Source organism: Quercus suber, unplaced genomic scaffold, assembly GCF_002906115.3.
Source record: "Quercus suber isolate HL8 unplaced genomic scaffold, Cork oak 2.0 scaffold_414, whole genome shotgun sequence".
In the NCBI taxonomy this organism is placed as follows: domain Eukaryota; kingdom Viridiplantae; phylum Streptophyta; class Magnoliopsida; order Fagales; family Fagaceae; genus Quercus; species Quercus suber.
In genome coordinates this window covers 1,261-26,962 of record NW_027069865.1, presented here as the reverse complement: position 1 = coordinate 26,962, position 25,702 = coordinate 1,261, and the positions used below count along the sequence as shown (strand labels likewise).

General features: G+C 37.9%; 1 protein-coding gene across 3 annotated transcripts; it reads left to right on the top strand.

The window, feature by feature from the left end:
* The first annotated feature begins 3,799 nt into the window (after positions 1-3,799).
* On the top strand, positions 3,800-13,686 carry LOC111990472 (uncharacterized protein At4g10930). Of its 3 annotated transcripts, XM_024022241.2 has the most exons (15): positions 3,800-3,887; positions 4,136-4,248; positions 5,078-5,163; positions 5,644-5,734; positions 5,929-5,978; positions 6,480-6,549; positions 6,760-6,869; positions 7,072-7,137; positions 7,582-8,222; positions 8,364-8,450; positions 8,614-8,704; positions 9,274-10,564; positions 10,651-10,725; positions 11,841-12,950; positions 13,135-13,686. In XM_024022241.2, the coding sequence occupies exons 2-15, from the start codon at positions 4,174-4,176 to the stop codon at positions 13,357-13,359; spliced, it is 4,068 nt and encodes a 1,355-aa protein (XP_023878009.1). In that variant the 5' UTR covers positions 3,800-3,887; positions 4,136-4,173; the 3' UTR covers positions 13,360-13,686. The 3 variants fall into 3 exon arrangements, with proteins under 3 accessions (XP_023878009.1, XP_065617535.1, XP_065617534.1); XM_065761463.1 differs by lacking the exons at positions 3,800-3,887; positions 4,136-4,248; positions 5,078-5,163; ... (3 more) ...; positions 6,760-6,869; positions 7,072-7,137 and adding an exon at positions 7,346-7,530 and having other exon boundaries at positions 7,634-8,222; XM_065761462.1 differs by lacking the exons at positions 3,800-3,887; positions 4,136-4,248; positions 5,078-5,163; ... (3 more) ...; positions 6,760-6,869; positions 7,072-7,137 and adding an exon at positions 7,346-7,530 and having other exon boundaries at positions 7,619-8,222.
* The last annotated feature ends 12,016 nt before the right edge of the window (positions 13,687-25,702 follow it).

Genomic DNA, 25,702 nt, shown 5'->3' with positions numbered 1-25,702 from the left:
CCTATCAGCACCTTTCTAAAGTCTTTGGGGGTAGTTGTAAAGCTGAAAGTTATTATTCAAGTATCACCTTCACATTAACGCGGCCTAGGGGTTAGATGTAGAGCATTCAATGCAGTGGTAGTAATTTTCTTCTCAAATATTTCTCAACTCTCGTTTGTCTCATCCATCTCTAGCGTTTATCCTTTCAAGCACGATTGCTCATTACTCTGTTCTTGATGGATGGTCGGACCATTTGACCTCTACTTTGCTTTGTCGAAGAGGTGTTTCTCCTTGGATAACGTCCACAGCTCCTTATGACCAGACATCTTCCACGGCCCATTAATGTGCATGTTTTCATTAGTATTTACCTGTCCTCGGGCTATCTGACATCCTCGGGCATGGCCTACGGCCCAATACCTATATATTGGCCATTCATCCCTACATTAATAAAATAAGAATTAGATGGGTCAGATGAAGAATTTGAATTGTAATTAAATTAAAATATTTATCAACTTAGAAATTATATGAAAAAAATAATATTTTTTAAAAAAATCTAAAAATCTAATTTTTTTTTTTTTTTTTGCAATATGATGCAACCATTTGACACAACCACGGCTTCTAAGCCCGACTTTTATTATATAGTATATGATAAGATGTTTAGCTATTTAGGAGTATATTTTATATTAAACATAAACATTTCTATATTTTATTATAATTTTTAAAACATTATCTGTTAATATTTTTCTTTAACTTAGATTATTCATATATTAATGCCAATAATCAATATATAACATATATGCATGAATATATGTGTATTTTATTTTACATAGATAAAATTCAAATTAATTAAAATTAAAATTATATGACAATAAATTTTTTTTTTTTGAGAAACTGACAATAAATAATTGGACAAAGTTTAGCTACAAAATCGATTGTAGTCTTAGGCTACAAACTCGCTCAATATCTTTTTATTGGAGGTAAGTTTTGACAAATCCACTATTGGATTGCATCTTCTTCTTATATCCTCCATGTTTGCAAAATTTCAAGAAAATTAAATATTAATAGCTATGTCATCAATAAATTTTAAAATTGCAAGTTTTTGTAATTTAAAATTATGCATAAAATATAATATTATAGATTATATAGTAAATGATATCCGATTGACACAAAAATTGGCATGCGCATTAAGAGCGTAAAGAACATGTAATTCAACGGTTAGATTTTCAAAATATGCAGTAATATTTATTTTATTGAGTGAGTTTGTAACCTAAAGTTACAACCAATTTTGTAGCTAAACTTTATCCTAAATAATTTTGTTTGTTGTTTTGCTTGGCCAAAATTTGAAAACGTATATGCAATACTTAATTAGTTTTTTTTTTGGTTGAAAATTTCTCATGAAATTACATTGAGATAGCGTAAGTATGCTACTATATTATAATATAATAAAGGACATATTTAACAATTCTCTTAGTCATGGATTTTTCTTTTAAATTTGTAATATACTTGTACGCAAGTCTTTAATTTTCATTTTTATGCCAATACACACACACGCGCGCACACACACACACACACACACACACACACACACACACACACACACATATATATATATATATATATTGCGTATTGTATATATTTCATCTAGTACATTACTAAACTATCAATATACACACAACGACACAACGACACAACGATGCCAAGTTTAGTAATATAAGCTTGTAATCAAGTGAGAGATTAGCCAACGAGGGCTTGACTGAGTCGGTAAGGTTCGGACGCTTCGTGCAACACACCTAGGTTCGAGTCCCGCTGCTTGCAGGCTTTCGTTGGTGGGTAAACTTAGTGGTGAGGTGTACTCAGGGGCGGACCTACAGTAGGGCAGGGGGGGCTATTGCCCCCCCCCCCCAAAAAAACCGAAAAAAAAAAAAAAAAAAAAAAAAAAAACCTAGTATATGTATATATATATGTTGAAATTTTAAATTTTGGTCCTAATAGCCCCCAATTAAATATTAAAAAAAAAACTGGTATATATATGTAATTTGAAAAATTAAGATTTGCCCTTAAATATATATATTTTTGGATCTCCTCTTAAATAGCGTCAAGTTCCATTTTGATAAATGTGTTGAAATGTTTAATAAACACTTATTTTATATGTAGTATTTTGCTGAATATGAAATAAATGTTAGTTTTTATTTTCATTAAAAAAATTTGTTTTAAGCTTTGCCCCCCTCAGGTTCGAATCCTGGTTCCGTCCCTGGGTGTACTTACAAAATGTGAGGTGACTCTCGCACAGTGGTACAGAACGGGCCCTCGACTACGGGCTCCCTGATCGAGACCACTGGCTCCCTGCCCGGGGGTGTAATATGACCATAAAGACCCCCATTTTTTGCTTCTAAAAAAGAAAAGAAAAAAGTGAGAGATTAAAGTGGATGAAGTATATAAAGTAATCTTTAATGTGCCCCCTTTGCCATTGAGTTAAAGGGCATTCATACCCATCACGAGTGGGTAGCCATTTATAAACTTTGGTTAAGAGAATCTAGATTCGGGTTGGGGTTTCCCCACAAGTCAACAAAATGACATAAAGAATTATGACTTATGCACTCTTGGTCAAGTTGAAGTAGCTGGAATTTTGTGGGCTTTAAACTTGGCTAGGTCTAAAAATTGGTGCAATGTTATAGTGGAAGGAGATGCAAAAGAATGTTTTTATGCCCTGTTTAAAGAAGAAGATCCAACTCTCTGGTCTATTTCTATTGTTATTAGTAATGTTTTTTTATTTAATTGTCTTTTGTTAGCCATGAGTTTTGTTGGATTAAAAGATTTCTAAACTCAACAACTCATTATGTTGTTAAACTTTTTGTTACTCTTAAAGCTAACTTCTCTTGTAATTGTAGTTTTGAAAGCATGCATGTGTAGGGGTGGCAATTCATGTTCGAGTGTTGGGTTTGTGTGGTGTCGACTCATGAGTATTCGACTATATATGGGTCAGCCCTAACCCGACATGTTTATTAGACGGGTCAAAATTCCTCAACCCTAACACAACCCATTTATTAAACGGGTCAATCGTGTCAACCTGTTTATCAAAACGAAAAAAAAAAAATTAGTATTAACCAAATTGATATGAATTATGAAAACAAAACAAATAATATTTTTAATATAAATTTAGAACTAACGAGTAACTATATCACAAATAATCATTCAAAATTAAAGTATATATCAATATCACAAATAATTAATTATAATATGTCAAAGAAAATAAATCACAACAACTAATAAGTTTATATGCCTAGGGTTTGAAGGGTATATTGATATATTGGTAAAATGTCATTTAATTAAACGAGTCAGATAAGTTAAACAAGTTTCATGTGATGTATACTAGCCCAACCCGTTTTATTAAATGGGCCAGTCGTGTCAATCTAAATATGACACAAACTCATTAAACCTTAACCCATAACCTACTAATTTCATATCGTGTCAGATTCGCAGATCGTGTTTAATTTTTTCACCTATATGCATGTGCAATTGATGTACTACTTCTTTTTTTTTTTTTTGAAACCATGTATTGCCTTTTGATTCTTAATAAAATTTTGGTTTTTTTAAAGAAAAAAAAAAAAAAAGAAAAAAAACAAACAAACAAAACGACACATATTGGGTTTATAAGTCTGTAGCTCGTTTAAGGTTGGGCTGCAAGCTGAGTGTGTAACTACATGCTATGGGCCGGGCTTAACCCAATCTCTCATGAATACGTTTCTAAATTCCTATTAAAAAAACGTTTCGCATAAACGAAAAGCCTGAGCTCGAAACCTTGGTCGTAGAATTAGAAATTTTTATTTATATATATGTATTCTCTAACTTCTTCTTCATCGTCTTCATCAAAAGAAACACAAACAAATGGTTCTTTCTCTCAGTCCCAGGTATAAAAAACACACTCCCATTTTTATTACCTATATACCCTCAACTTTTTGCTTATTCCCCATTTGACTCTCTCAATTTTTTTTTTCTTTTTTCCAAGCATCAAGAGCTTGATCTTCAAATTCCATGAAAATCTGACTTTTCCCATCACCAATTTTCAATTTTTTTTTCCTGGGTTCATTTTTTTTTTCAACTACTTTCACTTATCAGTAGCTTACCATCTTTTATTTATTTATTACTTTTTTATTAGAATTTGATTTGGGTTGGCAAGTTGTGTTGGGTTTGAAAATGGAGGTGGAATTTGTTACAAGTGGCATTGCAGAGGAAGAGTTCTTTGAAGTTGAAGATAATAGCAATAATATTGTAAGCCATGTTGTTTTGCCTTATTATTTAAGTCACAATTCATGAAATAGCTAAAATTTCTGTTTCTGTTGCATTGAATTTTGTGTTATCTATTTTTTTGATTCGGTTATACTTGGGCATTTGGGTGGGTGGTGAGTGTCTAGTAACAAATCTCTAGTTGTCAAATCTTTTCAATTTAGGGGAACAAAGATCACTAAAGAAGCAATAGACATATGGGTCTTTTTTTCTTTAACAAGTAATAGATTTCATTAATAAAAAAGTGCAATGAGGTGCATAAGCTAACCTAGGTACAGTGGAAGTTCCAAGTAGTTTTAGGACACTAACAAGTTTGAAGACAAGAGTTAATCATTTGGCGGAATCCACGTGTTTGGGGACCTTAAAAGCAAAAGTTTGAGCCTGATTACTGGCAGCTGAATCCTCTTGGAATGCACTACAATGTACAAAGAAGGAATAAATGACCAATTCATATCACCCTAGTAATATCATAGTGAAGGAATAAATGATCCATGGTCTTCCCATTTGATTTACACATGCAAGACCAATCCACAATGCTTTTAAAATTCAATGAATAGCTTCCTGAAAAATCCTATAGCCTTTGTAACACATTTAGGCAATCTTTGCTCTGTGAATTATGTTGTTCTCAAGCTCCAATTACTTGCTTTGTGTTGCACTAGTAAAAAAATGTGAAGCTTATGGAACAATTTGTTGGATTGCATTTATTCTGGTACTTATGGATACTCAAGCTTGGGTAATAGCTATTTATTTATGATGTCTTTTTTTTTTTGTTTTTTTTTTAATCTAAACCCAAAATTATTTATAATGTGGAAAGGAAAATGCTGATTTTGAGGGCGGAAGGTGTGGAATATGTATGGATGTTGTCATAGACAGAGGGGTTCTTGACTGCTGCCAGCACTGGTATGTATCTCCATATTCCTTTCATCACTTATGATTGTTGAAACATGCATTCTCGCAGAGTTTAGTTGAGTTAAAAAGCCCAGAGATTCTTTAGTTGGATGTTTTGTTTATGAAATTTATCTTCCTTTATCCATGTTTATAGGACCCTTTATGGTTTGTCTATATAGTCAATGATAGTGCTAGTTTTTTTTTTTTTTTTTTTTTTTTTCTTCTCTAATAAATAAACACACACACACACACATATATCTTTTGTGCATTCAGATTGAGGAAAACTATGAACTCCTTTTCATTTCTATCAAATTATATTTGCATGGGGGCTTCAAGTGATAATCCAACAGTAATGGCATCCTTTGTGGTATCCCATGTCTGTGGTTTGAACCCCACATATTCCCTCTCCCCCACTAGCCACCTATCAAGTTATATTTGCTTGGGCATGTAGCAAGTTTGACTTCATTATCTGGCATCATCATGTGATTTCAGGTTCTGTTTTCTATGCATTGACAATTGGTCTACCATCACAAACTTGTGCCCGCTTTGCCAGAATGAATTTCAATTGATCACATGTGTTCCGGTTAGTGTTACAACATTGTTGAAGACTTTTTTTTTTTTTTTTTTTTGGTCATTGGTTGCTATTACTCTTGCTGTAATTGATATACATTCAGAACCTTAGTTGCCTATTTTCTATTGAACTTACTATTCAATCTGTAATTAAAATTTGGTGCCAAATGGAAGCTAAAGTTTAATTAGTTTTATTCAATTATGAAGGTCTATGATACTATTGGTAGCAACAAAGCTGATGAAGACTCATTTTCCAGGTATTAAAAAAAAAAAAAATTATGCACTTTGCTTGTGTTGTTTTGCCTGTCTCATAGCTTTGTTCCTCTTGGTTTGGTAGCTCCACATGATACTAGCATTGCTTCCTGAAAACTTAAGACTTCACTCTAAGACACTACTTTCTTGTAATAGCAATTCATTTTACCCGTCATCTTATTTGTTAGTCATCTTTGACTCATAGCAATATCGCTACACTTATAGATGTTAATGGAGCCTCAAAATCAATTAATTGTGATAGAATTCTTGCTATGGGTCTCCTCTAATAGTATAGTTATGAAGCTCCTTTTGTTAGAAGAGATTGAAATAGAACATAGAAAGAATTATAGCTTGCATTACATGAGTTTGAGTGAAATGTGGACAATCTGTGGCCCATAGAATTTATCATATTTTATTATAAATAATGATGAAATTATTCATGTTTTGACTGTGCCTATGTTTTCGGCACTGACTAATTGTCATTTTTTGTCCGTTCATATATGCAGAGATGATGAATGGTCCATTGAAGCGAAGAATAATACTCTCTCTTTTCCGTCCTACTATATTGATGAAAATGTAATTATCCTCCATATGTAATCTCATAAGGTTTATTGAAATGTTTTGAGGTTTCTGAGATTAGTTGTGGCTTTTGTAAAAGATCTGACCTCTCATGCCAGTGTTATTGGCACATTTACCATATAAAGTCAAGGCTGCCTTCCACACATTTTCATTTTGTAGAGGCATTTACATCTTAATCTCTTTCTTATGTACTTTATCATGTTGTAGGCAGTTATCTGCTTGGATGGAGATGGCTGTAAAATTCGAAGTGGATTAGCAACTATTGTGGGAGATTCCAATCTTGATACATCAATTGCTTGTGACTCATGTGATATATGGTATATTTGATTACTCAGGTCTTACATATGCATTGAATGACATTTAGGGATTTCTTCCCTTCTCAATGTGGCTTAAGTTGAGATGTGAAGTTTCAGTAGGTTGATTTTCCTAAATATTTCTGTGAACAAATTGTGAAATTTCTTATTGTCTTTGAAGGGGAAAAAAGCTAACCAATTTTTTCTTGGTTTTGCATGGAGTTAGGTATCATGCATTTTGTGTGGGATTTGATCCTGAAGCCACATCTGAGAGTACCTGGTTATGCCCAAGGTAAGTTTTCAGAGGATGATTGTTTGTTGGTTGGTGCTGGACTGTTGGTTCCCTGGCTAAGCCTAAAAGCCAATGGATTTTTTTGAGGTTCACATGCGTTATTCAATTAACTAGCATGCATTATGAATCTGTAAACCCTCTTAAATACCAACTACCTCTCTGCTTGGAGTATAGTTAGGTAACTAACAATCGTCAATACTGCCAGGTGATCATTAACCACTGCATCTATGGCTTAGTGATAAATAACCTTGTAACTGTTTCATGATCATCTGATGTTGCCAAGTAAAGGTCTCCTTAAGTTAAAAATAACTAATGCAGCTTTGGAGCTCCACGTGTATTCTAGGCTTGAACCATGGATAAATGGAAATGTCAAAAATGTGTCTTTTTCTAAATGTAAGTTCCCTTTTCATTTCTTTCAACATTCTTGCTTGTGGATTATTGTAGATGTGTGCCACAAAAATCAGACGTAATTTCAATACAGAGGCTTGATAATCAGGGTGGCTCCGAAAATGTTAATAGTGAATGTTTCATTGAGGATGCTTTATCTGGAAAGGTGTCTGTTTCTGTTGCTGATGCCGGAGAAACAGCTCTTGTGGTCTCAATGGTTGATGAAAATCAATGTACTGGAGAACCAAATAAGAACTTTTTGTCAATTGTCAAAGTTGAGAAGGACTTGGAAACTGAAACGTTGCTATTGACTTCCAATGCCAATAGTCACAAGGCAACTGTTAAAGTTGAGAAGGACTTGCAAACTGAAACATTGATATTGAGCTCTGACGCCAGTAGTCAAAAGGTGGAAACACTGTCTGGGGAGAAGACTATCATTCAACCAATCTTTGATGCAAAGGAACTCGAATTGTCCTTGTCATGTGATGCATCCTTTGTTTCAGCTTCTAATTCCTTGGCGCTTAGTGAGTTGAAGACAAGTTGTGCTGAGAAAGCAATGAAGGAACTAAGAAGCAATAATGGCATTGAAAATCCTTCAAGAAAGTTTATTAATGAATCCTCTACTGGAATCAGGCAATCTGAAAATGAATCCAGTATAGGCCTTCATCTTGGTTTATCTGTAGGCGCTTTTTTATCTGGTAATTTTGTGTGTACAACTTTTCCCTACCATTACTTTTATAGCTACAATTCCATCATTATGATAGCAGGCAGCTGAAAGTAAATACATGCTTTGTGTATTTGAGAGCATCTCATTGTCATCAATTTTAATGTGTTTCTAGTTGATGAAAAAAAGAATGATGGAATTGAAGATCAAGTTGCTGAAGATGTCCAGCTGCAAATTCCTTTAGAAGATTCTTTGGAAAAAGGTTTGAAAGTGGTTTAGGAATATTTCCTTCTTCTTCTTGGTTATTTTTTGGCCTTTAATGGGCTGTAGAAAAGCTAATATATTTAGCAGATGTAGCTTAGGTTTTTAGTAAGGCATTGATATGAGTATCCTGTTTCATTGCCTCATTGCTGAAATGTTTTCAGTTGACAAAGTTGAACTGGACAAAGTTGAACTGGATGCTAATAAGGATGCTGCCAGAATGGTTGGTGTAAAGAGAAAGCCTACAGATTGCAGGTAACTTATCGTTCAAGTCTCCATCGATTCTCTCACTGTTCTTTGCAGTAAGTTCTTGTAACTATGTTACCCAAGGATTTGTTACTGCTACTCCCATGTCAAAATTTTCCAGTGCTGCTTGCCTATTTCCAGGTCCAGTAATCCTCATTTATATTCTGCATTGTGTTTCTGCTCTTCATTGAGGTTCTTAGGCCTTTCAGCTTGCAGAACACATGGGCTTTGTAGGATACATGGGTTGAGGAAAATTTTCTTTTATTGCTGTATTGTGGTTGTTTCATCTTTATTAAACATACCATGTTGCATTTTAAACTATGCTTAATATTTTTGATGATTCTTGAATAGTAATTCAGAGTGGGTGGTCACCAAATTTTATCATTTATGTTAAATTATTGTGTTGCTGAGCAGTCTAATAATGTATCCTATGTTCATCTATTTAAATGTCCTTTTCCCTCTAAAACACATGCTTGTTTGAATTGAATATTGTGAAAGCTTTATGTCATTCAATGCAGGTAGTATCAAATTCTGACTATTCTTTTGTGTTGTATTTCTGATTTCTTTATAACTATAAGCGAGCAAGTGTGTATGAGTACTGATGATGGAGATACCAAACACAAGATTGTGACAGAAGTTTCTAGAAAGAAAATTAAAGCTGAAGGGAGGATTCAACAGGTGGCTAAAAGGGACAAAGTCAATGCATCTGTGTCAGATAATTCTCAGAAATTCCCAACCCCAATAGCAGATCCCAAAGATGACAGGTTGAAACATCATCAAGATAAGGAAGATGCTACCTCTGATATAATGAGCATAGTTCGAGGGGCAAAACATAGACCTTCCAAGGGGCTTGGACACCCAAATCCTGCTGATAAATCATTGATAGAACGAGAAAATATGGCTGGCTTACGAGTGAAAAAGATCATGAGGAGAGATTCTGAGGACAAGGAGTCATCCATGGTAGTCCAAAAACTAAGAAAAGAAATAAGAGAAGCTGTCCGTAACAAATCCTCAAAAGATTTCGGGGAAAGCCTTTTTGATCCGAAGCTTCTTGCTGCCTTCAGGGCTGCTGTAGCAGGACCCAAAACTGAACCTGCTAAGAAGTTATCACCTTTAGCTGTAAAGACAAAGAAGTCAATGTTACAGAAGGGGAAAGTACGTGAGAATCTAACAAAGAAGATATATGCATCATCCAATGGAAGGCGAAAACGTGCTTGGGATCGGGACTGTGAAGTTGAGTTTTGGAAGTATCGTTGCATGAGAGCTACGAAGCCTGAGAAGATTGCAACTTTGAAGTCAGTTCTTGGCCTCCTAAGAAACGGTTTGGATAATTCAGATCAGGGGTCTGAATCACAGGCCACAAATCCAATTCTTTCCAGGTTGTATTTAGCAGATACATCTATATTCCCAAGAAAGGATGATATCAAGCCTCTCTCAGCTCTTAAAGTTACAGGCAATTCAGAGCAGAATAAAGAACAGCTCATTTCTTCAGAAAACTGTTTGAAGTCATCTCTTGATAGTAATACTATGAAATCCACAGAATCAAGTAAAGTTTTGGCAAAGACTGGGCTTCCTTCATTTGAAAATAATGAAAACAAGAACATTGTTCCAACTTCAAAGAGTGAGGTTGCTTCTACTTCTAGCAAAGTACCTTTAAGCAGACGCCCAGAAGGGCCAACTATTTCTGCATTAAGTGACTCTAAAGTTAATGCTCAGAAGCAGACAGTTGGTAAATCTGATGATGTAAAGAGTGACAAAAGAAAATGGGCCCTAGAGGTCCTTTCTAGGAAAGCAGCTGCTGCAAGCAGGAACTCAAGAGATGATTCAAAGGAAGACAATGCAGTGCTTAAAGGAAATTATCCACTACTGGTATGTAATAGTTTGTTTTCTGAAAGGATGTTTCATGCCTTTAAACTTGTTTTGATATGATTCCTTTTTCTGACTGGTGTGAGCAGGCACAACTACCAGCAGACATGAGACCAGTACTGGCACCCAGTTGCCATAATAAAATTCCCTTATCTGTGAGGCAGGTATGCTGTAATTTGCTGTCTCCACTTGATCGTAATCAGGCTGAGTATATGTCCTACTACAAATGGGTTATCTTTCTCCTTGGATTATTATTGAAGTTGCCTTTTTTTTTTGGGATAAGTAATGAATAAAAAGACTTCATGTTTACAATGATGAACACAGAGAATCTTAAAAAATTACACTAAATATTTTAATGTATAAGACATTAAGCATTTAAGTTTCCTTTTAATATAAAAATATTTGGGAATGGAAATAAAAGTTATTTTTCTGTTTGACTTTAAATAAAAATTTAGAAAAGCTGAAAAGGATGTGGATACTCTTGTAACAAAATTGAGAAAAAATTGTGCCCCTAATCCTTACTAGGCATTTTTATGGTAGATTTTCTTCATTACCTCCTAACATAGAAGAAATCACAATCTCCAACTACGTTAAACCAATGCTCCCACCTTGTGGAACAAATCAGAATCATCAACTATTCAATACCAATGCTCCAGCCACTAACACCACCATACCACTATGCAGTTCCCAGCATCATTTCTGCTCCCTCTGCTACTGCCACCTTGAGTACCATCACTACCAGTGCAGTACTGCAGCAACACTGCCAACACCAACTCAACCACCTTACATCACCAATTCTATCTTTGTTGTTTGCTACTCATCACCACCACTGCACCACCACAACAACTGTGTCAACACCAACCTGACTACCTTCATCAGACCATCACCAATGCTAGCTATACTGTTTTTCATTTGTCACTACCATCCCTACTTCTGTAAGTTATAAAGAAAATCTTCCAAAAACAAAAAAATCAATTCCATAATTTGTTTGCTTGGAATTGGAGCAGTTAGGATTCATGGTTTGGTTTTATATCAATGGATTTGGAGGCAATTTTAACAAAGACTTATGCCACAGTAAAACAAGGATTTATTTACACAACATAATTGGATTTCTAAACCACATTTATTCTTTTATATTAAAACTGTCCTCACTGTGGTTTAAGTTTTCTATATATCAAAATCATCTCTCACTAGCAAATGTTATACTAGTTCTTTTCTTTATAATACTGGAATTGAGTTTTCTGGTTGTTTAGACTCATCGATGACATCTGCTATACAGGCACAGCTTTACCGCCTGACGGAGCACTTCTTGAGGAAGGCAAATTTGCCAGTCTTTCGCAGAGCTGCAGAAACAGAGTTGGCGGTTGCAGATGCAATTAATATTGAAAAAGAGGTTGCTGATAGGTCAAACAGCAAATTAGTATATGTAAATTTATGTTCCCAGGAGCTATTGCATCGTTCAGATAACATTAAGTCCAGTAGAGCCACTGAATCAAATACCTCACCCTTGACAGAAGTCCCTGTTGATGGATCTGAACAAGCTAGCACCGAACTTTCAACTGATCCTGTAATTTTAGAAGCATTGAGAACTGCGGGCCTTGTGTCTGATTCTCCTCCAAATAGTCCACAACCGGAAAAGCAAGTCCTCGATGATGTTCCCTCAAAAAGAGAGGAAGAACTGGATAATGTATTTGACATGGCTTCTCATCCAGAACTGGATATTTATGGTGATTTTGAGTATGATTTGGAAGATGAAGATTACATTGGAGTAAGTTCAACAAACATCTTTAAGATACCACCAGAAGAAGGTGCCTCAAAAATGAAAGTGGTTTTCTCTACGCTTAACCCTGAACGGTTGAATGATGGTCTAAATTCTGATGATCATGAAAAGTCAGGGAATGTTGAAGCACCAAAGGACTCCAACTTGCCCCAGAATCATAGTGATGCAGGAATCAGAAGCACTACCATAAAGGGTGAGACCAATGATTCTTGTGTTCCTCCAGAACCTTTAATCAATGAAGACAGTGAAGAGCCTTCAATTGCAGAATGTGAAGAGCTATATGGCCCAGACAAAGAACCACTCATTAAGAAATTTCCCGAAGTAGCTTTACAAAAGCTATCTGGACAGGTTGAAACAGTAGCTCTAGCTGAGAACGAAGATCCTATAGGAAGTGAAAATTGTCTGTCAAATAAAATGGTTAAAACATCTGAAGTCAGGAGTGAGAGTTGTACAGAGAAAATGCTTGTTGCTGCTGTTGATCCCAACTCTCCTGGTGGGAAACATTCACCCAACCATTTTCAAACAGGGGAAAATGTTGAAAGTAAGGAGAAGAAATCGAGCCTTGAGACTAACAAGCAGTCTGATAGCTTCAATCATGTATTCAAGAAGGTAGTAGAAGACCCTCTTTTCATCATCTCTTTGATTACATGTTCTTATCTTTTCCTTTTGTTTTTCTCCGTGTCAGAGCTCTATGTAAATTGTTCCGGTCTTCAGTTCTGTCCATTACTTGTTCTTGTTTACCACCTTTTCTTCTTATAGATTTTAGTTGATCAGTCACACTAATTCTGTATAGGTGGAAGCCTACATCAAAGAGCACATCAGGCCACTGTGCAAGAGTGGTGTGATAACAGCCGAACAGTATAGGTGGGCTGTGTCAAAAACGACTGATAAGGTTATGAAGTACCACAGCAAATCCAAGAATGCTAATTTTCTCATCAAGGAAGGTGAGAAGGTGAAGAAACTGGCAGAGCAGTATATTGAGACAGCCCAACAGAAGGACAAAAGTGAATCTTCATAACGGCAGTTGTTTTTATCTTTCTCAAGTTCTGCATATTTTTGCACCCCTCTTTAATAATCTGTAGATAGTTATGGGGTCTGGTCCAACACAGCATTAATATAGGCATTTGTATAAAATGAGAATCGCAAGAACTTTGACCCTAATTGATAACTGGGTAGGGCCGTAGGGCTTGGCCTGAACGTAAATTGTATGGTAGTGCCAAGTGCCAAGGAGTCATAGCTCCATTACTTTATGCCGAGTTGCTTGTGCTAAAAAAGCAGAATTTAATATGAAATTGTAAATTGCAGTTGAAATTTTTTAATACAATCTGTTGGATGAATTATGCTATGTAGTTTTTAACGAAACACGTCTGAATTTTCATGTATAGTTACCAAACAAGTAGTTAGTGTTTCAACTTTAAGGAACTTTGGGGCAAAGAAAGTTACAAAATCCCCATGTGGGGAATGAATTTGATAGTCATGGGATCTGATTGCCATGATTGGAATCTTTAATATGGTCGAAGATTTAGTCAGGAATTTTTATACGAGAAAGCCTATAGACAAAAATTTTTACACCCAAATTAATGTGGTAGATTGTTAGTGGTAGGTAAAAATGTGATATTAGTACTAGATTCAGAGAAAAACTAATAAAAGTTTGTCAGCTCAATTGTTGTGATAAATATTATGTAATTTTTTGTGCACGTAGAATTGCTCTTTTTATAACTGTCTAACTCTCTTCTTAGGTTGGCCATATGTGTACTATTCTGGTGTTCTTCAATGTCATATGTTCCAAGGTCTTTGTAACACGCTCTTCTAACACCTATCCATTCAAATTCTCGAGTCCATCAATTGTAGGGAAGTGGATGGGAATATTATTAATGCATGAGTAATATTGTGTCATATAAAATGACATAACTTGTGCCAAAACTCACCCACAGAGCATGTCCAAGACTCAAGTTGGCCTACTTTTTATGGTCATGCATGATTTACTTTCTATTGCCTAGTTTGACTATCCTCTATGCTAGGATATTTGACCTTGTGACTTTAAATCAATCAATATTCTTAATTGGGCTCGAACCTCTAACATTCTAGTCCAGCCACGATCATTTTTAAAACTTTTTAGGACAAAAAGCACAAATTTGAAAATTTATGAATTAAAAACATTCAACAGGTAATTTTGAGGGACCAGGACTTGATTTTGATATTAAAAAAAAAAATTATTATATTTCTTGGAGTATTCCCATGCATTTGAGTCTTAGTGAGAACTCTAGAATTAATAGGGTGATATTTTAGATAAAACAAAAAACTCAATATAAACTTACCAACTCAATTATCTTAGTTGGAAACATTAGAATGTTCTTAGCCTACATGACTTTGGTAGTATTTATAGAAATAAAAAATCTATTATCACAACCTTATGTGGCACAACTTTGTCACAACTCTGATATGACAAATTGTGAATGGTGGAAAGAAATATAATGAGTCCATGTTAAGTGACCATGTGGAAAAAGTCTTGGTACTAAAATTACTCTTATAGAAATGGTTTGTTGAAAAATAAAATAAAAAATTTGCAAGCAAGTCCCGAGAGAAACTAAAAGTAGAGTATGCCTGCACTTTGCAACACCAAACTAACAATTTGTTTGCGAGGAGGGAAATGAATGAAAAGTATAATTTTATAATATCCTTCAATTTCTTTGTTTGAGAGTTTTAATTAACGAAATAAAAAGTTTAAGTGTGAGAAAATGAAATGGATAGGAGGAAACACTCATTCTTCTTTATTCCCTTAAAATCTCAAATTTTCATTTCTCAAAAAATAATGAGGAATTAGAGGGAATTGAATTAAATTTAATAAATTTTTTACTAAAATTTCAAAAATACCCCTATATATTTATTCATTTATTTTAAAATAGGGGTATAACGGTAATATTGTCATAAAATGGTTCTATTCATTTCCTTTAAACAAAGTTATTTATTTTCGTGGGTTCTAGTTAGCTCAGTTGTTAAAGTTTCTGATGGTTAAATAAAAAATCTACGATTCAATTTCCACTTACACAAAAAACTAATTAATATCTTAATTTGATGATAAATGACTATTATTAGGAGAAAACGCCATAGTACATAGATTGAAACTCTCTCGAAAGAAATAGTTTTTTACTGAAAGGTTGAGATTAAAAGCATTGTTATTGATTCCGTTCTATTCCGGCCGGTATCGAAAAATTTTGTACCGGCATACAAATCGAAATAGTAGTTCGTTCCACCTCGAATCAAATTTCAGCCTATTCTAGTGAGTTTCGGGTGTTCCGAGATGTTTCAGTCAATTTGGGCCGAAATACAAGACTCGGCCAGTATGAGTTGAGGTTATGGGTCCGAATATAAAGAGAGAAAGAGAGAGGTTTTGAGATATGGGTGTGATGCGAGAGAGTGCTTGTGTGAGATAGAGAGAAAACAAAAGGAGAAAAGGGGAAAACAAGTTTAATACATGCTTATCTGCATTCAGCATCAAGAAAGAGGCAGCGAATAGAAGGAGAGCTGGTCAATTCTCCATTGTTCTTCGAAGTTTTGAGAGACAGGATTTTGAATTTGAAAGAGTTAAGAGAGAGAAAGAGAGGTAGAGATGTGTAGAATGGGTCATGGGGGTAGGTGGGGGTAATAAATGGGGGAAGATATTTAGACAAGTTTATTGCTTTTTTTTATTCAACAATCTATTACTTCAAGAGCTTTTATCTATTTTTTTTAATTATATTATTGGGATGTGTGTTGCACACGTGGTAGGTAGCTTATGTTTCACACAATTTCAATGATGAATGTAGTGGGTTATTCAGGTAAAAAAAATTAAGAAAGAAGAGAGAAGAACAATCTAAAGATTAATTCTGTAAAACAGAGTCATGAGCCTCTCACTACAAGCAACTGGGAGGTCACGAGAGGAGGATGAAGAGCTGCAACGCAGCACCAAGAAAGTTAAAGAGTACTACCATGCTATTAGCAATGCTGCTAGTAGCTCACAAAATTCAGAGGGAAAAAGGAGCTCGTATAAGGAAAGACTCACTGGGGAGATCCTAGGTGCCTATGAAGAAGCCTTTAGCTTTGAAAATAATATCGAAACAGAGGTTGACTCTGACGATGAGTGCTCGGACCTAGCTACAGGGATAGTTGCTGTAAATCTATCCGGATCAAATATGAGAGCACATTGGGTTAACGCTCTTATCATCAAGGTTGTAGGCAAGACAGTGGGATATCATTTTCTTTCGTCGAGAGTTATGAGTCTCTGGAAACCCAGTGGTAGGATGGATTGCGTCGACATGGAGAAAGGCTTTTTCCTTATACGTTTTTCACTGAAAGAGGATTATGAAAGGGTTCTAAATGATGGTCCTTTGTTTGTTGGAGGCCATTACCTATCCATTAGAAATTGGGAGCCTAACTTTAAACCATCTACGACCAGCGTCACTTTCGTCGCCGTGTGGATACATCTGCCGGAGTTACCTATTGAGTACTACGAGCGCTCGGTACTGCGGGATCTCGGTCAAGCCATTGGTCCAGTTTTAAGAGTTGATACGCATACAACAACTGAGTCCAGGGGTCGGTTTGCTAGAATATGCATTCAAATAAATTTCGAGAAGCCTCTCATCAAGCTTATTCAGATTGGAGGCATTGAGCAACCTGTGTTATACGAGGGGATCAATGCTCTTTGCTTTTCATGTGGCCGTGTTGGCCACAAAGTTGAGAACTGTCCTTACATGACTAAGGCACTGGTGAATAGAGATGCTAGGAAGGAAGAAGACAAAGTTGATAGGCATGTCTCAGTGGCTTTAGAATGCAGCAAACCCAGCGAAGAGGCGTATGGGCCATGGGTCCTTGTTTCACGAAAAAAGAAGGTCTTCAGAAAAGAGAAAAAAGAACCAGCCCAACAACCCCTTTATGGTATGGCGCACCTTTTGAAAACCTAGCTCTTAGACCAAGTCGAAAGTCCAATTTTTTTCAGGCCTGACCCATTAGTCTCTGAGGAAAGAGACAAGCCACATGACTTCAAACTTTTGTCAGAGATTAGTGCGCCTGCAACAAATCGCACTAGCCAAAATAAAGCTAAAAATAAGCCTAGGACCACTATACATCAGTCAACCTCTAAAGCTTTATCCCGAAGTACTCATTCCAATCAGAGAGGGCGTGGTGCATCAGGGGTGATGGAATATCGGTAGAAACAAACAGAGGAGAGCAACAGCAGCTTGATTGGCAGTGATTCAAATCACTGGTTGATCGATCCAATGGCATTTTCTGCCGATAGCACTATGAAAGCTGAACCTGAACATTTACCTGATGTGGGTATTTCTTCACTTGGAGATATGGGTCAGGGGGAGAGCACGAATGGTGTTGGCAATGAAAAGATGAAGGTGTCTTCGGTGAAAGCACCTTTAAGGGATATCTCAAATCAACCACCTACTCCTAACAGAGATATGTTTGACCTTGTTGCAACGGCTGCCCTCAACGTCTTGGCGGTGGAGTTAAAGCATATTGACCCCAAGCTCAGACCTCCCAAGAAGGGAAGTGAGGTCAAACCAAGCTCTTGCTTAGTTCAAGAAGAGGATAGTATGGTCCGAGATGAAAGTCCTAAAGCTCTTGCTTAAGGAAATCTTGAGGTGGACTCGGATGGAATGCAAATTGAAGGTGGAGGTGAGCCTTCTGCTTTTGACTAATTTGTTCTAATTTTTTTTATCCTTGTATATAATGAATATTTTAGTATGGAATTGCCGGGGTGCTCTTAACCCCTTCTTTCAATCTTTTGTGCATAACATGACTCAAACTCACAACCCTGCTATTATGATTATTACTGAGACTAAGGTGAGTGGCTCTAGAGCTAAAGCAATTACAGATAGACTTCGTTTTGATGGGGCATTTCATGCCAACAATATAGGCTATTCAGGTGGGCTTTGGCTGCTTTAGGATCAACCCAAATGGAAATTTTTATACTTTCATCCACGGAGCAAGAGATTCATGCATTAGTGAAAGACCTGTCTTCAAATGTTTCTTGGTTGTTGTTTTCTATTTATGCCAGCCCCAAATACGCAGAAAGACGTCTTTTGTGGGATAATCTTTCTATGGTAGCAGAGTTGCATGCATTGCCCTGGGTTATTACGGGCAACTTTAATGAAGTTTTGCTTGGTGAAGACAAGTTTGGGGGCAGATTTGTTAGCATTTCTAGAGCGCTTAAATTCCAAGATTGTCTGAATAATTGTGGTATAATCGATTTGGGATTTTCTAGTCCTCAGTTCACTTGGACCAATCAGCAACTCCTTCCTCATTTTATGCAAGAAAGAATTGACAAAGTCTTTGTAAATGCTGATTGGAATATCCTTTATCCGGAAGCCTGAGTCATGCATTTGGAACGATCTCATTCGGACCATAGCCTTGTTATTCTCTCCTTAAGGCAGGATCATGGGAATTACCACTCTCGCCCTTTTTGGTTTCAGCCAATGTGGCTCAACCATCCTTCATTTGTTGGTCTGGTTAGTGATGTTTGGTCAAGCCTGTCTACTCTTTCTAATGCTATTACTACATTTACAACAAAAGCTAGAACTTGGAATAAAGAGCACTTCGGAAATATCTTCCATAGAAAGAAATGTATATGTGCCAGGCTTAAGGGAATCCAAAATGCATTGGGCAATAGTCCAAACAATTTCCTAACTGAACTTGAAAAATTGCTCCTTAGTGATTTATCAGCAATTAACACCTTGGAAGCTGAATTTTGGAGTATGAAGTCCAGAATATCTTGGGTGGTGGAAGGCGATATAAATACTACTTTCTTTCATAATTCTACTCTGATTCGGCGGAGAAGGAATCGTATCAAAAGTCTAAAGGACTGGATGGGAAATTAGTTAAATGGGGAGACTGAAATTGCTAACTTCATTAGGCAAGGATTTTTGGACCTATTCACTACCTCACATTGCAATTCCCCTCTGAAGGAATGACAGCCCCCCTTTTGGAAAAGTAGACTGAATGATGATGATATTTGAAAGCTTGAGCTCCCGATCACTGATGAAAAAATCTTTGCTGCCTTAAGGTCCCTAAAACGGTATAAAGCTCCGAGGCTAGACGGACTTCATGCCGGATTCTTCCAATGATTCTGGCCTGTCATGGGTCCCTCGGTTAAAGCTAAGATTTTTTAGATTTTCAACTTTGGAATAATCCCTGAATATCTCAATAGAACCTTGATCACCCTCATTTCGAAATGCAATAGCCCGAAATCTCTTTACAACTTCGGTCCCATTGGCCTCTGAAATACAATTTATAAGGTGATAACAAAACTTCTTGTGGCCCGCATTCGACCCGTTCTGAATTATCTAGTCTCCTCTCTTCAAACTGCTTTTGTGCCTAAGAGGAAGGGTGTGGACAATGCAATTATTGTGCAAGAACTTGTTCATTCCATGTCCAAAAAGAAAGGCAAAGATGAGTATGGCAATTAAGATTGATTTGGAAAAAGCTTACGACCGCATGGAATGGAGCTTCATAAGGGACACCCTATCCCTTTTTAGGTTTCCGAGCCATTTGAGTTCTTTTATCATGAGTTGTGTTACATCCTCTTCCATATCTGTGCTCTTCAATGGTGGTGCTTTAGACCCTTTTCTCCCATCAAGGGGCATAAGGCAAGGCGATCCACTTTTGCCCTACCTATTTATTTTATGTATGGAAATCTTAGGGGCTTTCATCATGAAAAAATGTGAAGCCAAGTTATGGGACCCTATCTTGGCTTCTAGAGGAGGTGTAACATTCTCCCATCTATTCTTTGCTGATGATTTAGTGCTGTTTGCAAAGGCTGATGGTAAAAACTATAGAGCTATCAGAGATGTTCTTGACACTTTCTGTGATTTGTTTGGGCAGAAGATTAGTGCAGAAAAGTCTCGTGTGTTTTTCTCCCCCAATGTTGGTTCAAACACTAGAGAAGAGCTTTGCAATATCTTAGAGTTTCGTTCAACTCCTAACCTGGGGAATCTCGGCTTTCCTATTAAGCACACTTCAACACCTCAAGATTTCGGGGCCATTGTTAAGAGAGTCCAAAATCGACTAGCGGGCTGGAAAACACACCTCTTATCCTTTGTTGGAAGGGTTGTGTTGACCCAAGCAACTCTTTCTACCATCCTAAACTATGCCATGCAGTGTACATCTCTTCTTGGTAAAGTTACTCAAAACATTGATAGATTGTGCCACAATTTCATTTGGGGGGAGAAAAAAAATAAAAAGAAGCTACATTTAATCAGCTGGAAGAAAATTACTACGGGAAAAAAAATGGAGGTTTAGGCCTACAGTCAGCTAAGGAGAAGAATGTAGCTTTGTTGGCCAAGCTGAATTGGCGACTCCACCAGGAGAAAGACTCTCTTTGAGTTAGGGTGTTATCTCATAAATATTCTGGTATAAGGAGGCGAAACCTCCTGAAGCCCCGACCTTGTTCAACCATATGGGCTACTATTAAGAAGGGTGAATCAATTTTTAATAAAGGCGTGAAATGAATAGCTAGGAAGAATAGTGAGCACTGCTTTTGGAATGACAAGTGGTTGGGTGATGGCACACTAAGAAGTCTGATTGCAGTTCCTTTACAAAGAGGGGAGGAACATCTTCTTTTGAAAGATATTGTTCAACATAATTTTTGGAATTTAGGAAATATGTCCTTTTCTCTTCCAAATCACTTAAGCCAAAAGATTAAAGCTACTCTTATCTCGATAACTGTAGCAAGTGTTGATTGAATAGCTTGGGCCTCTTCTCCCAATGGCGAATTTGATCTTAAGGAAGCATATAAGCTGGCTTGTATAGCAAATGATTGCCCCCGTGATCTTCCTTTTGCTGGTGCTTGGGTTTGGAAAGCAAACACCTTCCCTAAAGTTAGGTGTTTTTTATGGCAATGCTTACATAGGAGTATACCTGTAAGAGAAGTCTTATCTGCAAGAGGGATTAACATTCCTTCCCTTTGTCCATTGTGTAATGATGCAATTGAATCCATTTTTCACACTTTAAGAGATTGCCCCCAAGCCCGAAGCTTTTGGGAATCACTTCTCCCTCTTGAATACCGCAACTGGTTCTACAATATGAATATTGAGGATTGGCTTCGTACTAATTGTGCTTCGAATCTTGGCTTCCACACCAGGCATTAGCTGGGGTATTATTTTTCCATTTGGTGTTTGGAGTCTGTGGCTTCGGCGTAACAAAGTAGTGTTTGGAAATAATCCTAGCCATAAACCTCTTATGATGGAAACTATTGCCAAAGCTGCTGAGTTTGCTTTTCTTGGTTCCCATATGAAGGCGAGACGCTCCTCAACAACAATCCAGGTTCAGTGGTATGCCCCTCCAGAAATTTGGTTTAAACTGAACTCTGACGGCTCCTCCATGGGAAATTTGGGCAGAGCAGGCAGAGAAGGCCTTATTTGGGACTTAAAGGGAGAATGGGTGAGTGGTTATGCTAGAGCAATCGGGTTTACCACCAGTGTGGCAGTGGAGCAATGGGCTCTTCGTGATGGGATTAATCTTTGCATTGATTTAAATTTGGAGAATGTTATAATTGAACTTGATGCAAAACTTGTGGTGGATTTGCTTATGAAAGATGAGAGGAGTTCAAATGGTAATGAAGTTATTAGTGTTGACTGCAAGGAAGGTTTGACGAGAATTCCGCGGGTTAGAATTCAGCACTGCTTCAGGGAAGCTAATAAATGCGCCAAAGCGCTTGCTAGAAGAGGTGCTGTTAGTCTAAATGATTTTGTTGTTTTTCAATTCCCTCTAGTTGATGAGGCTTTGTTGGCTAGTCTTGATGCGGCTGGAACATTGTATGAGCGTGTTTGCTCTAGTGTTTCTGTTGGTTAGTTTTGTTTAATGTTAATGCCTGATTAACAAAAAAAAGAAAAAAAAAGAAAAAAAAAAAGAACAACAATCTCAATAGTATGCTTTATGCTATTTAGTTGTTTAGCTTTATCTTGATATTAAAAAAAAAAAAAAAAAAAACTAATATGATAATTCTGATCAGTTAATTAAGTTTTTTTTTAAATATTTTATTTCATTAACTTGTATTATTATTGTAGGGACCTAGTTTGATTGACCCTGAGTGATGAGTTTTCAGCCCAATAAGCCCAAACAATACATTTATAGAGAGTGGGTGAAAGGTTTAGGTGCTGGCCGTCAATCACCAAGCATGAAGTTTCTTATAAAAAAAAATGCTAAGAGTTTCTTTACCAATGGGGGGATGCTCCTCGGCCTGTGGCCGAGGAGGCCTTCTTGTTCTCTATTTTTTTCTCCCCCTTTTTACTTTACTAACTTTTCTTTTATAGTTTTCATCTTCCTATCCCCTCCTTCCATCTGTTGATCATCTATTTGCCTTCTTTTCTGGCCGTCCGTCCCATCAGAGGCCTTATCGGTACTCAAGTGGTTCACTCTGATCAACGTTATCCTGCCAAGGGGTTACCTCCCCATTAATGCGGCCAGGGGGAGTTAGTTGAATGCATTAAATGTGAGAGTGACAGCTTACTTTGGGGTTAGTCTCTCCCCAAAATCACCTTCGTCAGGCCGAGGATAAGGTGGTCCTCAGTGTGGATTGGGAAAAAAGGCTTTCCCTCACCTTGGCCCTGAATAGCCTGTGCTCCTCGGCTGGGCCTCGGGCCTGCTACATGATGGGCCGAGGCCATCAGGCACATGGGCCCCACAATAGCCCCTCAAAACTCTGCTGCACGTTCCCTCGGACGGGGAGGAGGGTTTTGATACCTGCTGGTCCATTGGACGAATTGCCCGCTTCGGTTTGTACTGATGCTGGCGGCTTTTTGACTGCCCGATGCGCGTTTTTAGCGTTTCAAAACTTAGTGGGCACCCACATTAAATTTTGGTGGCACCACGTTTCCCACTTTCAACGGCATGATCTTTTGCTTTTATGAGCAAGCGGTTACATTTGGGGAACCTAAGGGGGGAGTATAAATACCTGTTTGAACCGCCTGGTTTCATCATTTTCGCGCTTACAATTATTGATGCATATAGTTTGAATCTGGTTCGACTTGCACACTATCTGAAGAGTATCGTCATATTTCTGTAAGTCTTCTTTTTCTGGCGACCCAAATTTCCTTGATTTCACTCTTCCTTTTCTCTTTTAGAACTTTCAGTTATCTTTGGGGAATGGGTAAGTTTAAGAAGTTGGTCGAGTCCGATGAGATGATGAACAAATTCATTGTTGACTATGGAATACCCAATAATGTGAATTTAAAGTACTGTGAAGAGGGTGAGTGGTACCTTAAGAGGAGAGAGGGTGAAGTTGTGATCCCGATAGTTGCTTTCGTAGAAGGAGGGATGAGAATCCCTATGAGGTCGGTGACCCTTAATTACCTTAGGCATTTTCGCCTGGCCCCTACTCAGTGTGCCGTGAATGTATTTAGGATATTAGAGTGTGTAGATACCCTGAATGAGAAAATGGGGCTGAGACTGACTCACCACGATGTGAACTGGTGTTACAACCTTCATCACCTGAGGGGTAAGACATATTATATGAAGACAAGGGATGATAGGGTTTGTCTTATCCAGTGTCTTCCTGATTCCAATAAGGGGTTGAACCAAGATTTCCTCATAGTGTCGGGAGAGTGGCACGACGGCTTTCATTGCCCAACGGTAGAGAGGGAGCCAGGTAGGGCATCCGAAATACAAGATAATCTAGGTCTCAGCATTTTCAAGTTCTATACCTGTATACTCGATTTGGTTGATTAACCATAGGAATTTCGCTTTTCTTTTCGCAGACCCACACGCTTTTGCACGTCATTTCCACCTGGTTAACAAAGCGGATTTGGAAACCGTTCTCAGGTCGGACCTTTTCTTGAACGAATCTGATAACCAAGTCAGAGCTGCTCATAAAATCCTCGGGTGCGACCCAGCTCAGACGTCATTCCCAGTTCCATAGCACGTAATTAGAGCTCGTGACCCTCGGCTTACGCAGATTACCGTGGTGGAGAGCGGTTTTGCTTTTACTGAGGGGTCTTATATACCTGAAGGCATTCCGCTATTAGGTCTCTCCTCATCCCGGCAAGTAACGTGCCGAGAAAGGACCATCTAAGAAAGCGAGGGAGGTGGTTGAACTGAGTTCCTCCGAGGACGAGTATAGTGTGTTTGACTTAGTTGATCAGTCCGAGGATCCTCCGGTGACCTAGGAGACCCTCACTTGTCCAAAGCCGACCTTCAGTCCTTAAGAGTTGGTACTCAGGCTGAGATGGGTTTAAAAAGACAGCCCCAAACTAATCTTCTTGACCTACTTGAAGGCGGTTCCAAGAAGGATGTACCAGGGGAGTCGCAGCCCCGGCCCCAGCACTTCATCCTCAGATTTCAACCATGCAAACCAGGTTGTCCTCCGCTCCTACAGTAACAGCCCCTTCTACTGAGTCTCCTGACCCGAAAAGGAAAAGACTTTCTAAGGGCAAGGAGCCAATGGATGGGAGCAAATCTCATTCTTCGCCCGAGGAGGGTAGGACTCGCAGGCCTCCAAAGCAATTGAAGCTCGGTGATTAAAGGAAGAGCAAGAAGACCACCCGCAGCCCCAGGCTCAAGCATGGCTGCCTGCTGCCATGCTCCATGATCAGCCCCTCCTAGATAACGCGTCGATACGAGAGTCTTAAGGAGACGAGGGGCTCTCGTGGCCGAGGCCCTAGAAAAATCTCTTTTTCTTCCACTGATATGGCTGAGTTAGAGAAAATGAGTGGGGTAGAGGTTGTCCTCGACCTTAAGAAATATCTAGGCATGGTAGGTCCTCGGCACCTATTCATTTTACTAAAAATTTTGTCGCTTAGTATTTTCTTTCTCTTTACTGAGTTGCTTGTTTTTACTGGCAGGCCATCCAGGCCCTTTTCAGGTTGGGCGATGAGGTTGATGACCATAGCCATGCCTTAGCGCAAGAGCGCGACAAATTCTTGGAGGCTGCCAATACTCTTAAGAGATCTGAGGCCGACCTGAAAAGGCGACCGAGAATCTGGCAGAAATGGCGAAGGCCAGGGATACTGCTGTCTCTGATCTAGCCGTGGTCAGGAAGCAAGCTGAGGATCAAACTAACCGCTTGCAAGATGTTAGAGTCATCAATTACAAAGGCCAAAGAGGACATCCTATATGGCGCAAATTTGACCAGGCAATCCATGAAAAAGGTGTGGCCGAGTATGCCAGGGACGAGGCTGTGAGAGCCAAAGACGAGGCAGTATTTGCGAAAACAGACGCTGAGCTCTCTGTGGAAAAGGCAGAGGAGGATGCTTTCGCAGAAGGGGTGGCTAAGACTGAAGCCATCCTTCGGGCTCAAATTCCTGCAGTGTGCAGGCATTATTGCTCTCAAACCTGGCATGAAGCCATTAACCAAGCAAGGGTTGATGCCTCATCTGACCTTA